This window comes from Protopterus annectens, chromosome 6.part0 (assembly GCF_019279795.1).
Source record: "Protopterus annectens isolate FY-2018-M chromosome 6.part0, PAN1.0, whole genome shotgun sequence".
Lineage (NCBI taxonomy): Eukaryota > Metazoa > Chordata > Ceratodontiformes > Protopteridae > Protopterus > Protopterus annectens.
This window is the reverse complement of record NC_056737.1, coordinates 1,615,751,352-1,615,768,959: the sequence shown is the minus strand read 5'-3', so window position 1 is coordinate 1,615,768,959 and position 17,608 is coordinate 1,615,751,352. Positions and strand designations below refer to the sequence as shown.

General features: G+C 43.1%; 1 protein-coding gene across 1 annotated transcript in view; it reads left to right on the top strand.

Moving 5' to 3' along the window:
* NDUFA10 (NADH:ubiquinone oxidoreductase subunit A10) overlaps nucleotides 1–17,608 on the top strand; it is a 440,169-nt gene that overhangs the window by 282,117 nt on the left and 140,444 nt on the right. Inside the window, exon 8 of the mRNA XM_044075063.1 lies at nucleotides 238–323. Within this exon, the coding sequence (XP_043930998.1) occupies nucleotides 238–323 (86 nt within the window). The remainder of the gene's footprint in view (nucleotides 1–237; nucleotides 324–17,608) is intronic.

Below are 17,608 nucleotides of genomic sequence, written 5' to 3'. Positions count from 1 at the left end.
AAAAGAAATAGCTTTCTGGAATTAGTAGTAGTGTATTTAGAAAATGCAGTCTAAAACAGTTCAAGCTATTAACTTTTCAGTGATTTGCTCTCATGCTGTGATAGCATTGACTTCTCTTCAGTGCTATAGTCATAAAAAATAATGTGAATCAGAAATAAACTGTGATAGTTTTGCACATTTTAATGTGCTAAGTTAGTGACATTTGTCTTGTGCCTCACTGCATACATTGTTTTATAGGTTATTGAAGACATAGAATATTTAAGGTTTCAGAAGGGACCTTGGCTGGAACAAGATGATGTCACGTTCCATCATCATAGACTACTGTAAGTACTTTTTTCTTTGGCTTTATTTGTGTTGTCCCTTTGATAAGAAAACAAAAAGTTAAACATCCTGAACCTGAAGATGTGAAATTCGGTGATAAACTTGAGGAGAATGTCTGATAGCAACAACTACATAGTCATATTTTCCTTACAGTGGTTGGTTTTAAAGGATCATAGTTTACTTTCCATGGAGAACTAATGGAAGGACGCTATCCCCATGACAGAGTTGGCATGCCAGACCAGGGTTTCCAGGATTCCTTCTCTGTCAAACCCTAACAGCATTCCTGAAAGGTGGCCCAACTGTTGCCCCCTGGAGGCATTTCGGGGGCATTTGTCTCGGCACCAAAAAGCCCTGGCATCCATCAAAAAAGATTATTGGGTTTAGAGAATTATATCCAGAGGTTATATCAGACCATTTTCCCAAATTCCCCCTGCAAGAATGAAAAGAATCCTCAATGTTCCACCCAGTCAGGGGAAATAGCAGCATGAGAAATAGAAAAGCTGCTCAGAAAAAGCCATCCAGGAGGTCAGACCAGACACGATTTGGAACTTGCTCAAGATTCTTCTTAGTGCCAAAGAAGACAGGAGACATGATACCCATCCTGGATCATGGCAAACTAAACCAGTATGCGATGGATGGTCACAGTTTAGGCAATTTTGACCCTATATTGGAAGCACGATTGGATATGCTAGATACATCTTCAGGATGCATACTATCACATCAAAATGAGTAGGCCTTCCAGAAGATATCTGCGCTTCCATCTGGGATGTCTGCACTTATGGCTGGGAGCCAGTCTTTACCAGTTCAGTGCACTGCCCTTTGGCCTAACCACAGTCCCCAGGGTGTTCAGCAAATGCATGGCAGCGGTAGCAGCTCACTTGAGACGGCTGGGATTCTGAGGATTTCCTTACCTAGACGACCAACTCCTAATTTCCCTATTCAGGCATTAACTTCTACAGGCATGGGACTACTCGCTCCAGTTGTATGTTCACCTAGGCATCACAGTTAACTACAGGAAGTCATAATTCACACCCACGCAAAGTCTGAAGTTCATAGGTACTCATCTAGACATGTTCATAGGTGTTTACTAGGCTAACAACTACAAGGGCCTTTTTAAGCCTAGCCATGCATCCCAAATCTGACAGGATCTGGTATTGTTGGTAAGTGTAAGCAGGGGGCTTGGGAAATGAAACATTTACAAGCAGGGGCCTGGGAGATGAACCATTTACAGGTTGCCTGTGTCCATTAGAGACATAGGTTCCAAATCAGGAATTAATTTTCTGTTTCCCATCCAATTGTCCAAGTTGCACTTGAATTGGGTGAGGGAGGAACTCTGCTTCACATGGACTGGAAGCCTGTTCCAGAGATGGGTTAGTGTCTGTGATACATACCTGTCCCTCCAGCAGGTCCTGTTTATATCACAGCCAAAGTTTAATTCTGTACAATGGGTAATTCTGGTGCTGTTTTTTTTGTGGATATGCAGGAGGTCCATCAGAATGGGGTCTGACAATGCCCTGTATGCCAGGCATAGATCTCCCCTCAACAGCCTGTAGGAGAAAGAATACAAGGATATGACCTTGAGGCAATCTGCATAGGGCATTTTACTTGTGCCCTGTATTCTTTTAGTGAGGAACCTCAGTGGGCATTCCAGTTGTTAGATATTTCTGGTTCGGTACAATACCAGAGGGGGCATTGTACTCAGTGATAGGTCTGATGAATGCTGTATACAGTAGAACAATGACTTCCTTGGACCTAGATGCCATACGTTTGTTTATAAGTTGTGCAACATAGAATGATTTCCTCACTACTATAGACATGTGATGGTCAAAGGCTAGATTGCTGTGTGTTCCTAGGTCCCTGACTACTGGGTCACCTTTAAGGAGTGTGTTGTCAACGTGATAGTTACCAGGGGTGGATGACTTCTTGAAGGATACTATTATACATTTCTTGGCATTTAATTTTAGTCCATGGCTCTGGCTCCATTTTTTTGTGTGTGTCAGCCCTTCCTAGATAAAGTTTGTGTCAGTGTGGGATTCAATGACCGCTCCTAATATGCAATATCTGCAGATTTAGTCAGCCAGAGACCATTGACATTGGCCTTGACTTCAGAGAAGTAAATTCCAAAAAAGAGCGGTCCAAGGAGTGATCCCTGATGGAATCCACTTGTGACTTGCTTCTCTGTAGAGGTGGATTCCCCAGTTCTAACTTCCTGGGTCCTGTCTGTGAGCCAGTTAGCTATCCAACAGGTGACATACGGGATTGTACCCAACTCTTGAGTTTGTCAACAATGCCAGAGTGGGGTATTGTACGAAATGCCTTGGTTAGGTCAAAGTAGGCAGTGTGAACCATTTTTGCCCTCGTCCATTGCTTTGGTGACCTTCTGAAAGAAGTCCACTAGGTTGAGTAGGCATGACCTGCCCTTGACGAAATCAAACTGGGTTGGGTCCAGTGTCTGGAGGTTTATTATATCATTATTGATCATTTCCATGATAATTCTTTCCATGGCTTTACATATAAGACTAGTGAGACTTATGGAGCTGTAGTTTCCAGAGTCTGTGGATGGTCCACCTTTGTGCTTTGACTGTTGCTGTTCTCTATTCATAAGACATGAAGCCTATTTGGAGGCTACAGTTAAATAGCAATTGCTGAGGGCCTGATAGGTCATGTTTCATGCTATTTAGAAGGCATCCAGTGATATTGCCTGGGCCTATTGAAGCACAGTGTTCTTGGCCTTAGAAAGATCATTAAGGGCCTGTTCCTTAGTGATAGCAGGGGGAGTTATATTTGATGGTATTTCCTGAGAGAAGGTTGATGGGAATTGGGGGGGGTATAAAGTCGGAGCTGAATTTATTGGCCAGTAGGTTTGCTACATCTTCTGGCTCAGTATAGGTGGTGCCATTTGCAATGAGCTCTGCACACAGTTGTGTATTGCCTTTGAAGTTGCAGACATAACTAAAGAATGCCTTGTTGGTGACTTTATTTGTTCTCTGAAGAGTTTGTTTGAGAGTGCTTTTATCCTGCTGGGTGCTGCACCTCCTCATTTTTGCCTTGATTTTCTTCCTTCTGATGTTCTTCGTGTTTCACTGTTGCAGTCATCACATTTGGGTTATCTGCTTGCAGGTAGCCCTCAGTCGGCCTGATTATCAAAGTTTTGGGTCCTGCGTCGGTTGCTGTCTCATCTTCCATGACGTCAGGTAGACAGGGATATAAAGCATGCAGCCGACGCCATTACATCAGTCTTTCTTGCCGTGCGGTGCCCGAAGCAGAAGCAGTTCGCAAGTGCTGGTCGGCCGACTCCTGAAATTTTCGTTTTCGAGTTTCAGATCCAAAGTCTTCAACAAAGCTAAGTACCCCGTTGGGGAAACTTTTTCTTGCTCTAAGCCGGTCAGTAAAAGTTACCAATTGTATTTCTTGTGGAAAGCAAATACCTCATAAAGATTTTCATTCATACTGCATTCCTTGCATAGGCCCAGATCACAACATCCCTCGCTGTCAAGTTTTGTGCCTTATTCAAACCACAAACTATTCGTCGTCTGTTTATTTACACTTCTAAATATTTTGGTACTCTGTTCAATTATCCAGAAATGGCTTTGGTAAGCCACCCGATTACCGACATTCCGAAAAAATGCAAAGATAAAGAAAGAGACAGGCCACACCGGTCCAAAGCTGCCGAAGACGCTTCCATTAAGCTAGTCGCCAGTTTGCCGGTACTCAGTGAGGCGGTTTCACAGCCCCTGATATCCGCAGGCCTCTACTAAGACCCATTCGGAGTCCAGTATGCCGCGAGATGCTTCTTCGACTGTGGAACCTGCAGATGTCTCTACCTTGGATGAGTCCGGAGCCGCTGTGCAGGCACCAGCTTTTGAAGGTGTATTCAGGCCTACTGACTTGCATATTAAACCGACGCCATCTTCTTCTTCAAGGCCTAAATCTCGATTTACGACTGGAAAACCTACACCCAGACTGCATGGTCAGTCCCCTATGCCTAAGAAACAAATTATAAGAATGGCTGAAGACCTTATTACTCTAATCAGGGGAAGCCACCCTCTAATAGACCTAGAACTTATTTTCCTTCTGATTCTTCTGATCAGGATTCTGAAATTTCTGTTTTTTTCTGATGACCAACAGATGCCCTTATCTACCTATGAGGATACTGATGCAGAGGACTCCATTCCCGCTGCTTCCCCTCCAGAGGATTTCTCTTTTGGTGAAACTTTGCATACTCTTAGAGAGCATTTCCGCTGGGAAAGCCAGGATTACTCTGACTCCAAAAATAGGCTTAGGGAATTCTTACTCCTACCTCCACACAGGCCTTTAGCTATCCCTCCTGTACTGGACATTGTAGATGATGCCTTCTTGGAATCTAACCTGGCCCCTGACACTTTACCCCCGGCTCCCAGAAAACCTGACAGATATTACAGAGTACCTGACTCTCACAGGTTCCTCTTTAAGAATCCTGCTGCGGATCCTGAGACCATTTCACAGGGACACAAAGGCATTAAGGCTTCTACTGCCAAAAACCCTACCCCCTCTGATAGAGATTCCAGGGCCCTGGACAGATTGGGTAAGAAGGTTGGCCATTAGGGCTTTAAACTGACAGTTTCATATGTTAAAGTATCAGCAGCATATTATTGGATTGCTTAAACCGAATATTATGTTGATTCCTGATTGTGCTGAAAATAAAGAATTACAGGATTTAATGCATTCTGCTGAACAAGTTGGAAAACATACTTTGTAGTGTGGTTTTGCTTCATTAGAGGCATCTTGGAGGGCTGCTGTCACTGGGTCTGTACTTAGAAGGCATGCTTGGCTTAAGGAGCAAACTTTGCCATATCATGTTAAAGCTAAATTACTGGATGCTCCCTTAAACCAAGACTGCCTGTTTGGCAACCAAGCAGAAGTAGTACTTAAAAAGATGGAGGAAAAAGCTAATTCTATGCAAACTGTTAGATTTCCTGCAAGTACAGCCTCCCAGATTTAGTAGGCACTGGCCTTCTAAGAATTGGTCCTTTCCTGCCTCTTCCAGGCCTTCTCATACCAAACCCAGAACCAGCAGACCGCCTAGGCTTCAGTCTCAAGGTACTCACAAACCTAAGCAGTGGGGGGCTCCCACTTCCAAAGCTGGAAATAGTAAGACATCCCCTATGTAAACTGTCACAATGACTTAACTTAAACCTTCCAAGCCCTGCTCAACTGACTGTTCCTTTAGGGGGAAAGATCGCCCTGCATGCAGAAAACTGGGAGCTCATTACCCAAGACAAATGGGTTTTAAATATAGTTTCCCAAGGATACAGATTCCACTTACACTCCTTACCAACCCCAAACGGTTGGCCAGACCTACCCCCAAATCAGTGGGCAGAGGCTCAAAAGCAGGTTCTCTCTCTTCTAAGCATCAAGGCTGTTCAACCTGTCCTAGAAGAAGAATGGGGGCAAGGTTTTTACTCAAGACTTTTCCTGGTTCCCAGAAAAGACAATTCCTGGCGTCCTATCCTGGACCTGTCTATCCTAAACACCTTTTAGTAATCCCAAAATTCAAAATGCTAACTCTTCATCAGCTGCTTCCCATGCTAGGCAAAAATGCCTGGTTGGCAACACTGGATTTAAAGGAAGCCTACCTGCACATCCCAATCAGGGAATCTTGCAGAAGATACCTACGCTTCAGAGCAGGCTACATGCACTATCAGTTCTCTGCACTACCCTTTGGCTTATCTACTCCGCCCAGGGTATTCACAAAATGTCTAGCTCCAGTCATTGTATTTTGCAGGTAAAGACATATTCAAATATAGCCATACCTGGCCGATTGTCTAATTCAGGCAGAAAGCCCGGACATACTATTAAATCATCTGGCATTTGTAAAGAAATTACTAACTTCTCTGGGTACACCATAAACGAAAAGAAATCACATCTAGTACCCTGTCAACAAATTGTATTCCTGGGAGCAAGCTTGAATACAGCTTCTCAGATGGCCTACCTCACGCCAGAGAAACAAGTTTATTTGACATCCTACTTCAAAGTACTGGCTACAAAGACCCAGCTATCTGCAAGGAAAATACTGCAAGCCCTAGGGTTCATGGCCTCTTGCAGTCTACTAATTCCATATGCAAGACTGCATATGAGGAAACTACAATGGTATCTAAAAAGCCTATGGTGTTAACATTCTCAGGATCTAGAACCATTGATTCCAATCATCCCTTGTGTAAAAACCAGAGTTCCTTTGGTGGGCAGAGGCCTGCCACCACAACAAGGAACTGCCATTCACTCTACCCCCTGCCACCCAAACCCTAACAACGGACACATCAGACTATGCATGGGGGCTCACTTAGCAGGACAGTGCATTCAGGGCAAATGGTACCAGAGTCAAATGCACCTGCATATCAATCAAAAAGAAATGTTAGCTATACAGAATGCTCTGAGAGCCTTCAAGGACCACATTCTTCCAGGACAATTATTGGTAAAGATGGACAACACCACTGTTATGTGGTACATAAACAAGCAGGGGAGAACCCACTCATACCCTCTCTGCAGACTAGCCATGGCTCTGTGGAACACAGCCTTGAGCTACCAAGTGCACCTACAAGCTCAATTCATGCCAGGCAAGCTAAATACACTGGCAGACGATCTAAGCAGAAATCTCATGGACCCACACGAGTGGAAACTGGAACCAAAGATATTCAACCTTTTGAGAAACAAATGGGGTGCCCAGAGATGGACCTGTTTGCCTCCCCTCAGAACTACCAATTGGACAAATTCTGCACAAGGACTCCCCACAGACAAGCTTGGAAAGTGGAGGCTCTGTCCTTCACCTACAAAAAAACCTATCAGTGTATGCCTTTTCCCCTCTGCCTCTCCTCTCCAAAGTGCTACTAAAGATCAAACAGGACAAACCAAGGACAATACTGATTGCACCAGACTGGCCACGCCAACAATGGTACCCCGTCTTGCACAGTGTGTCACTGCTGGAACCATGGCACCTGCCTCAGACCCCTGCCCTGCTGTCCCAGCAGGAGGGCCAGATTCTGCACCCACAGCTTCAAACCCTGAACCTTGCAGCCTGGCTAATTAACTGATCTCTCCATTGTCATCCCTCAGTAAGCAAGTGATGGATGTAATTCTAGCGGCAAGGAGGCCTAGTACTAGAAAATCCTATGCTGAAAAATGGAAAAGATTCTGTTCCTGGAGCCAAACTCAGGGGATTGCCACAACAGTGCCCAATTTACTGCACATTCTTCAATACTTAACTGAGATGCTTCACAAGGGCCTTTCCTTTTCTTCCATCAAAATTCATGCCTCGGCGATTTCAGCTCATTATAATACAGAGCCCACCCCTCTTCTCTCATCCACTGCTGAAGCAATTCCGCAGAGGGGCCAAAAACTTGAGATCATCCAGGAGAGCCCCTACTCCAGCCTGGGACCTTAACTTTGTATTGGAAAAGTTCACTCTACCTCCCTTTGAGTTAGCTGCAAATGCAGAGTTGAAATTCCTTTCTTGGAAAACAGCCTTCCTTCAAGCCATCACTTCAGCTAGAAGGGTGTCTGAATTACAGGCCCTCATAGCAGTGGAGCCTTTTATCATCTTTCATGCGGACAGGGTGTCCTTCAGGACCAATCCTTCCTTTATGCCCATGGTGGTATCCATTGTGGCCCTTAATCAGTCCATTCATTTGCCAACATTCTTTTCTAATCCACAGAACAAAGGGGAATGAATACTGCACTCCTTGGACGTGCACAGACAACTTAGATTTTACTTGGACAGGACTAAGCCTCTCAAGAAATCTGAACAGCTGCTGGTTGCATTTGCTGCAGGGGCAGAGGGGAAGGCCATTTCAAAGCAAACCATTTCTAAGTGGATAGGCCATTGCATTCATTTCTGCTATAAGCACCATGGAAAACCTACCCCACAGGGGATAAGACCTCATTCCACCAGGGCTGCATCTACCTCTACAGCCTTTCTCGGAGGTGTCCCTACCAGAGACATCCTAGAAGCTGCTATCTAGAGTTCTGTACATACCTTCACCAAGCATTACCACTTGCCAATTTTTTCTAAATCCAGAGCTGGCTTTGCCACTGCAGTCTTGCAGGGCCTTATAGCTGGTCATAATGCTATTTAATGGCCTCCTCCCTTCTTAGCTTTGGGAATCTACCCAAATGTGATGACTGCAACAGTGAAACACGAAGAACATAGTACAGTTGTGTACGCGTGACCATAAATGTAGATGTTCGAGTGTATTCACTGTTGCAGTCGTGGTTACCCTCCCTCAGCCCCCTGACGTACTATACCTCTATTCTTGTTTACTATGCTTAAAGCTTTCTGGTGTATTTGCTTTTTGTTGGAGGTGTAACCTTGTATATAATTGCTTCCCATTATGGGGGCACCTGACATCTGGGGCAAGAAAAACTGATGTAATGGTGTCTGCTGCATGCTTTTATACTCCTGACTACCTGATGTTATGGAAGATGAGACAGCAACCGACGCAGGACCCAAGACTTTGATAATCAGACCGATTGAGGGCTACCTGCAAGCAGATAACCTGAATGTGATGACTGAAACAGTGAATACACTCGAACATCTACATTTATAGTAAGTGTACACAGCTGTATTTTATCCAACCTATTGATTTTGTGATTCCACCAGGGTGGCTTGTTTTTTGTTAGTTCTGCACTACTGTCTGGTGGGTACAGCTGCCTCTGTCCAGCTATTAACATGCTTGCATAGGGTTTCTGTGAATAGTTCTGCATAGGTAGCAGTGTTCTCAGGGTTTATGGACACTTGAAATGTTGCCAGGTTATTACTTAATAGCAGGAAGTTAACCTTACAGTAGTTCCCGAATATTCCAGGTTTAGCTAGGGGTCCAGGTTTTGTTTTTACTTCAAATGAGACCATTTAGTGGTCTGACCTCACTAGGGAAGACATTACAGTAAGGAGTGTGCGGCATTCTCCCATGTTTGTGATGACCAGATCCAGTCTGATTGCACCCCTGATTGGTATATTGACGGTGTAGTCCAGGGAGTTTGTGTTTACAAAATCCAGGAATCTCTGTGCCTGTATGTTTGGTGTCATATAGGATTCCCAGTTAATCACCCATTTATATGGTATTGGGTTGGATGGTCAGTGTTTCCAATATGTTTAAATACATGCTATGGGTTTCCTGGGTCATAGAGGGGACCTGTATCTTGCAAGTAAGTGATATTGGATTTTGCCTATGGTGATTTGAACATGGAGCAGCTTAAGTGCATTGTCCTGTTTGACCAGCCTTGAGGTGTATTTATTTTTGAAGTAAATTGAAACACCTCCACCTTTAGTCCCTGTCTGTGTAGTAGCTGGTCTAAATGTGTGGAAGGCGTTATAACCTTTGCACTGTCTGTGTGCTCTCAGCAGCTTTAAACTATGTCTCAGTGACCACACAGACATCAGCATTCCATAGGGTGAAGAGAGCTTCTAGGGAGTGGAATTATTTGTTTGGACTCCTAGCACTGAGCAGTAATACCTTTAGATTTTCTTGGTTTTGATTTGCTATGTCAGAAGTACTTTCAGTTTGGCATTACCTAAAAAAGGTACTATGGGGGAAGATTATGTTTTAGCTAATATTTGAAAGCCTAGAAGGGAGAAGTGCAGACCATCCCTGGCAAAGCAGATTGGTCTGTTGACCATCTCCTTCCATGCTGACAGATATTGCACTCCCTTAGAATGACACCAGAAACTAAGCCAGTTATTAAAGTCAGTCATCTCTTGTTTGTATTGTGGCATCATCCTTGGAGAAGGTAAAATGCTGCTCCAATGCTAGGCTCATACCAGCCTGGGACACATATTCCAAGAGCTCCATGATGTCTGTCTGTATGTAGTGTAGGGCGATTCATCTTACTATGACTGTGTCATACTGCTGTTTGTGGTACAATGACCTGAGTGCGTGCGTAATGTGGTGGATGCTGGCCCCTGGTAAGCAACTGACTGTGACTTTTTCTTCTTATTCAGCCAGGTGAGAGGGATACCATTGTCTCTCACAATGGAATCTCCAGTGACCAGAATGTCAGATTGTGTGGTGGCTTCCCTTATGAGCTTAGAATTAGAGGATCCATGAGCTGTGGCTATCTGTTGATGTGGGTGTTGTTTTGAAAGAGTGCATTTGGGGCTTTTGAGGATGTTTGTTATGTGTACTTCTTCTAGAAGGTCTTGAAATTTAGGAAGATTACATTTGAGTGCCTCAGCATACGTGGGTCTCTATGTCTGCTTTGAATTGTGTGCAATGGGTGCTGCAGGTGTACTACTGACAACCTTATTGACATTAGGAGTACTTTTATGTGAGAGCTTTGCCTCCATTGACATTGTGTAAATACATATATCTCATACCATATAAGTTTGTTTGAGAAGTAAACCCATGGCACTGAAACAACATCGTAGACAAGATAAAAGCCAGACACTTTATTATGACACAAGTTAAGCTCTTTAGTGCTTAACTAGTATTATAATAGTGTTTGGCTTTTATCTCGCCTCCAGTGTCATTTCAGTGCTACGGATTTGGTTTATATCAGTGTGTCAATTTATGTGATGTACGAGTTTGTATATTGTTTGAGAATTAACTGCGTGTCAGTAAAGACGACTCATTTTCTACATTGTCTCATGGTGCCCATATCCACCAAGCTGGCAATGGAGATAGTGGGAAAATTCATATCGATGGCAACAGACCTTTTTTGTTGATACAGTTGGAGTGAGAATATAAGGCAGTGTCAGGAATATCTGGTTTGCAACTCTGGGGATAGTGCTTGTCACAGCAAACTAGTTGTGCTGTGTGTAACTAGGTACTGGTGGAATTTCAGTCATGCTTTTACAGTAAAAATGTCACTTAAGGTGTCTGTCTCTCTACAGAGCACTGCCAAACACTTGAGGAGAAACTAATAAGTAGACCCTGAAAATTTAAGAATGAAGTATTTGGGGAGATATTCTGACGATAGAAACAAATCAAGCAGTACTTACTGAAAACAAAGAATTGGCTTATCAAGAATGAAAAAAGATTGTAACAGAGCAAGACAGATTGAAAGGGGGTGGGCACTTTGTATTCTGGTTCTATGGAATACAGTGGGTGGCCAATACATTTAAATAGTTGAAAGGGAATGATTTCACAAAATGATAATTTTGTACTTACAACAGCCAGTGAAAGGGGAGAGGGAAGGAGATATGTGGTTCAGTTAACATAAGGGGCAGGCAGCTAGAAAGGCAGCACCAGGGAGGTAGGATGGAAAAATTTTCTGTGAGACTTGCAAGAGACACAGCTGTGGATGTTCTTCGTGTTTCACTGTTGCAGTCATTACATTTGGGTAATCTGCTGGCAGGTTGCCCTCAGTCAGCCTGATTAACAAAGTCTTGGGTCCTGCGTCAGTTGCTGTCCCTTCTTCCATGACGTCAGGGGTATAAAACGTGTAGCCGACGCCTTTACATCAGTCTTTCTTGCCGCGCGGTGCCTGAAGCAGAAGCATTTCGCAAGTGCTGGTCGGCCGACTCCTTAAATTGTCATTTTCGAGTTTCAGAACTGAAGTCTTCAACTAAAAAGCTAAGTATCCCATTGAGGAAAATTTTTTTCTTACTCCTTACCGATGTCAGTAAAAATTAATAATTGTATTACTTGTGGGAAGCAAATACCTAGTCACAAGTGGTACCCTCTCAAAAAATTACATTCCTGGGTGCAAGCTTGAATACAGCTGCCCAGATGGCTTTCCTTATGCCAGAAAAACAACTTCATTTGGTGACTTACTTCAAACAGGTGGCCACAAAAACCCTGCTATCTACAAGACAAATACTGTAAGCCTTGGGCTTCATGGCCTCCTGCATTCTTCTAATTCCATATGCAAGACTGCATATGAGGAAACTTCAGTGGTACTTAAAAAGTTTATGAAGTCAACATTGTCACAGCCTGGAAACAATGATTCCTATCATTCCTTGCCTGCAACTAGAGTTCCTATGGTGGGCAGAGGCCTGCCACCAAAACAAGGGACTGACATTCACACCACCCCTACCGCCCAAACCCTAACTACAGACACATCAGACTATGCATGGGGGGGCTCATCTGGCAGGGAAGTGCATTCTGGGCAAATGGAGCCCAAGTCAAATGCACTTTCATATCAATCAAAAAGAAATGCTAGCTGTACAGAATGCACTGACAGGCTTCAAGGACTACCTTCATCCAGGACAACTAATGGTAAAGAGGGGCAACACCACAGTTATGTGGTACATAAACAAGCAGGGAGGTACACATTCCTACCCCCTCTGCAGACTAGCCGTGGCGTTGTGGAACACGGCCTTGAGCTATCAAGTACAACTACAAGCTCTATTCCTGCCAAGAAAGCAGAGTATTTTGGCAGAGGAACTAAGCAGAAATCTCATGAACCCACACGAATGGAAACTGGAACCACGGATTTTCAACATGTTGACACGCAAATGGGGGAGCCCAGACATAGATCTTTTTGCCTCGCCACAGAACTACCAGTTGGACAAATTTTGCACAAGAACTCCTCACAAAAAAGCCTGGAAAGTGGATGTTCTGTCCTTCAGCTAGGAAAACGTATCACTCTATGCATTTCCCCTCTGCCTCTACTCCACAAGGTTCTACTAAAAGTCAAAATGGACAAACCACAAATGATTTTGATTGCTCCAGACTGGCCTCGCCAACACTGGTACCCACTCCTACGCAGTCTGTCACAAATTTCTCCATGGCACCTGCCTCAGACACCTTCCTTACTGTCTTAGCAGAACAACCAAATTCTGCACCCTCAGCTCCAAACTTTGAATCTTGCAGCTTAGCTGATCACTTAAATTCCACCTTAGCATCCCTCAGCAAACCTGTGATGGATGTCATTTTGGAAGCAAGAAGAACTAGTACTAGAAAATCTTATGCTGACAAATGGAAAAGATTCTGTGCCTGGAATCTATCTCAAGGAATAAGCACAGCAGTGCCCAAATTACCTCAGATTTTGCAATATTTAACGGAGATGCTTCACAAGGGCCTGTCTTTTTCTTCCATAAAAATCCATGCCTCAGCCATTTCAGCTCATTTCAACACAGAACCTCCCCTCTTCTCTCATCCTCTGCTAAAGCAGTACCTCAGAGGAGCCAAAAACTTGAGACCACCCAGGAGAGCTCCAACCCCTGCCTGGGATCTTAACTTTGTACTGGAGAAACTCACTCTCCCTCCTTTCAAGCCAGCTGCTACTGCAGACTTAAAATTTCTTTCCTGGAAAACAGCCTTCCTTTTAGCAATCACTTCATCTAGAAGGATTTCTGAATTACAGGCCCTTATGGCAGTGGAGCCTTTCATCATTTTCATGCGGACAGGGTGTCACTCGGGACCAACCCATCCTTCATGCCGAAGGTGGTATCCAGTGTTGGCTCTTAATCAGTCCATTCATTTGCCAACTTTCTTTCCCAATCCACAGAACAAGGGGGAACGGATTCTGCATTCATTGAATGTACACAGACAATTTAGATTTTACTTGGACAGGACTAAATCACGAAGAAAATCTGAACAACTGCTGGTAGCTTTTGCTGCAGGGGCAGAGAGAAAGGCTATTTCAAATCAAACCATTTCCAAATGGATAAGCCATTGTATTCATTTCTACTATAAGCACCACGGAAAACCTATCCTCCAGGGGATCAGATCCCATTCCACCAGGGTTGCATATACTTCTACAGCCTTTCTCAGAGGTGTTCCTACCAGGGATATTCTAAAAGCTGCTACCTGGAGTTCAGTTCATGCTTTCACCAAACATGATCATCTACCAATTTTCTCTAAATCCAGAGCTGGCTTTGCCACTGCTGTTTTGCAGGGTCTTATAGCCTGTCCTAATGCTGTATAAATCCATCCTCCCATCCATAGCTTTGGGAATCTACCCAAATGTAATGACTGCAACAGTGAAACACGAAGAACATAGTACAGTTGTGTACACTTACCATAAATGGAGATGTTCAAGTGTATTCACTGTTGCAGTCCTGGTTACCCTCCCTCCAGCCCCCTGTTTTTTCCTCTTACTATGCCTTTATTTTCTCTTACTACACTTAAAAGCCTTTTTGGTGTATTTGCTTTTGTTTGGAGGTATATTTTTGTGTTTTAAATTATTTATATATATTTTGCTCCCCATTTGGGGGACACCTGACATCTGGGGCAAGAAAAACTGATGTAATGGCATCGGCTGCATGTTTTATACCCCTGACGACCTGATGTCATGGAAGAAGGGACAGCAACCGACGCAGGACCAAAGACTTTTGTTAATCAGGCCAACTGAGGGCAACCTGCCAGCGGATTACCCAAATGTAATGACTGCAACAGTGAATACACTCGAACATCTACATTTATTGTAAGTGTACACAACTGTACTTCGCTTTCCTAGTTTTAATATGCAGTTAAAAGCAAAATACAAGTAAAACACAGAGTAAAGAAAACAAATCACTGTATACAAAATACAAGAAAGCAAAAGCAAACTAACCTTTCCCTCACAGCAAGTTGTGACAGAGTCTGGGTGAGCTTTTCCAGTAAAGCTTATAATTAGGTTCATAGATTAGTATGAAGCTAACTGGCCTTGAGGACTATTTTAACCTTGCCAATTATCCCATGTGATAATTAAACCATGCATCTTGTATCTGTAAGATAATGACCTTAACCATTATGCCAGTCTTCTGATATGGTCACTCAGCCTCTGTTCCACCTACATGAATTCAGACACTCAGATCCTAGGTCAAGAAAGTGATCTCACACACTTCTCTTCCATCATGACTAATCGTACAAGCTTTGGGATTCATGGTAGCAGCTATCACCCTAGTTCCTTTAACCAGGTTTCACATGTGGGTTCTGTAGTGGACTGTATTGGTACAGTGGTCTGTTCTTCAGCAGCCTTTATTCAATGTTGTCAGAATCAGTCTTGTGGAAAATGTCTTCTTTGGTGACTTCACATGGATGATGTTTCCTTAGGCCATCCTTTTGTTTGTCCCCTGCCCACAGTCATGGTGACCATGGACGTCACGTTGTGTGGTCCGTAGAAGAGGCCAAGATACACATCAGTGTTCTGGAAATGAGAGAAGTCCTAGTGTTGCAGGCCTTTCAAGACATTTTCCCTTCTGGGACTATTGCTGTTCAAATGGACAATATGTCTGTTGTTTGGTACATCAGCAAACAGGAGGAAACCAGATCTTACCCACTGTGTCGAGAAGCCCTGAGACTGTGACAGTGGGCAATGTCTTCCAGCCTCTTTTTCATAGCAGTGCACATACTGGGACAAGCCAGGTGATTGCAGACAAACTAAGCAGGTCCATTCTGATGTCTCAAGAGGAGTCTCTCTGTGTTGAAGTGGTGGAGAGAATTTCCCATCGATGGGGCCAGCCATGCTATAACCTTTTTGCTTGTTTTCTCAACAAGTGCAGCAGGTTCTGTGCCTTAATCCCTCCAACAGAGGATTTGACAAGAGTCATTCTAGTCAACTATTGGCTCTCCAGTCTTCTCTCTGCTTACCCCCGTTACCTCATCCACAAATTTCTACACAAAGCATACCAGTTGAAGAGCACAGTTACCCTCAATGCACCTTTTTGGCCTTGTCAAATTTGGTTTCCCTTCCTCTTGCATCATCTTCTACACCCACCTGGATACTGGATCCCAACCCAGACCTCTTGTCTCACCTGACAGGGATGACTCTTCAGACATAATAGGCCACAAACTGACTGCATGGTTTTTCCAGTTCCACTGATTGCTAGACAGGCCAGGCTTTCCTCCCCAGTCTATCATATTTTATTATTTTCTCAAAAGGGTTCTGCTAGAAAGATTTACAAAAATAAATAGAAGAGATTTGCGTTCTGGGCCCTTTAGAGGGATCTGTACTCTCTTTCTGCCCCCATACCAGTTGTACTTGACTTCTTCATTTCAATTTTCAGTGAAGGAGCTAGTTTTTCTAATGTTAAGGTCCAGTTGGCTGCCATTTCGAACTTCTATCTAGGTGAAAATAATTATTTTTACCAAAGCTTTTCTTAAAGGAACTTTTTTACTTTGACCTTTGCTAAAGGGTCGTACTCCTCTTTGAGATTTAACTATCCTGCCTCAAGCTCTGACCCAAGGCCTGTTTTAACCTCCAGCCAGGTCAGACCTTAATTTTTTATTTTTCTAGTCACTATTATATCAGCTAGATGAGTATCCAGACTCCAGGCTCTATCCTGCAAAACCGCCTACCTGATTTTCTACAAAGACAGGGTTGCTCAACAATGTATTAAGGTTGAAAGTAACTCTGCTACAAATATGCAAAATAAATAAGGTATAAAATAAAGCCTGCTTAAATGTAGAAATAGAGTTTAGTAATATGTGATTAGCATCCATACTAAATGACTGTGGCTTGAAAAATAAGAATTTGCTTAATGGACATGTGACATGTTTTCCTACAAAATTAGCAATAATGTATGCATTTCACACTGTCAGCAAGAAAGCTGACCTCTTACAGACTTGGTAAAAAATGTAAAAAAAACAGGATGTATGCATTTCACATTGTCAGTAAGAAAGCTAACCTGCTTCCTTAAAGAATGGACCACAGGAAAACAATCTGTACGTGTTTCTATCATATGACACTGTTAACCAATGAAGTTTGAATGGATATGCCTTTATCAAGTCAGCAGTTGTACGTGTTTCCCCACAAAGATGTTTCCTTAAAAGACAATATCAGTATTATTTCTCTACAGGACGAAAACATATTTTTCTGCGAACACCGGCAAACAGATGTTTTCATACAAAATACCAAGGAGTAAAACAGGATGTAAAACCACTATAAAGTGACTATATCAAATGAAATTGTTAGGAGATATTTTGTACAGGAAAGTTATCATTTATGCTGAACGAGAAGTAGAAAGTGGTACAGTGTAACTAAAGCAACAGTAGTCTGTGTGATTTGGTATAAAAAGTTATTTATTGGTTACTGCTTTTAAAGTGACAGAGTTTGGTGTGCTGCATCAGTGTACATTCTGCAAGTTTCTGTGGGCAACAGACTGTAAATGCAATTATAACTAGACTTCGTTTTCAGCAGAATCTAGCCAGCAAAGACCTTAGTGTCTTAAGAAGACTTCGGATCCATCACAGTAAGCAACACCTTGATAATTAATTTTTTAATTCCTTACAAACCAACCAGTGTTTTTTGCCTAACGTCGCTTCAGAATCTAAGCTCAACCAGGTCATTAACCACCAAGTTACCTTTCTGTATTTTTCAAATAAGGGAGAGTACATGCTTCACCTTTTAGCTGTACATAGACAACTTCACTTTTATCTCCATCGAACCA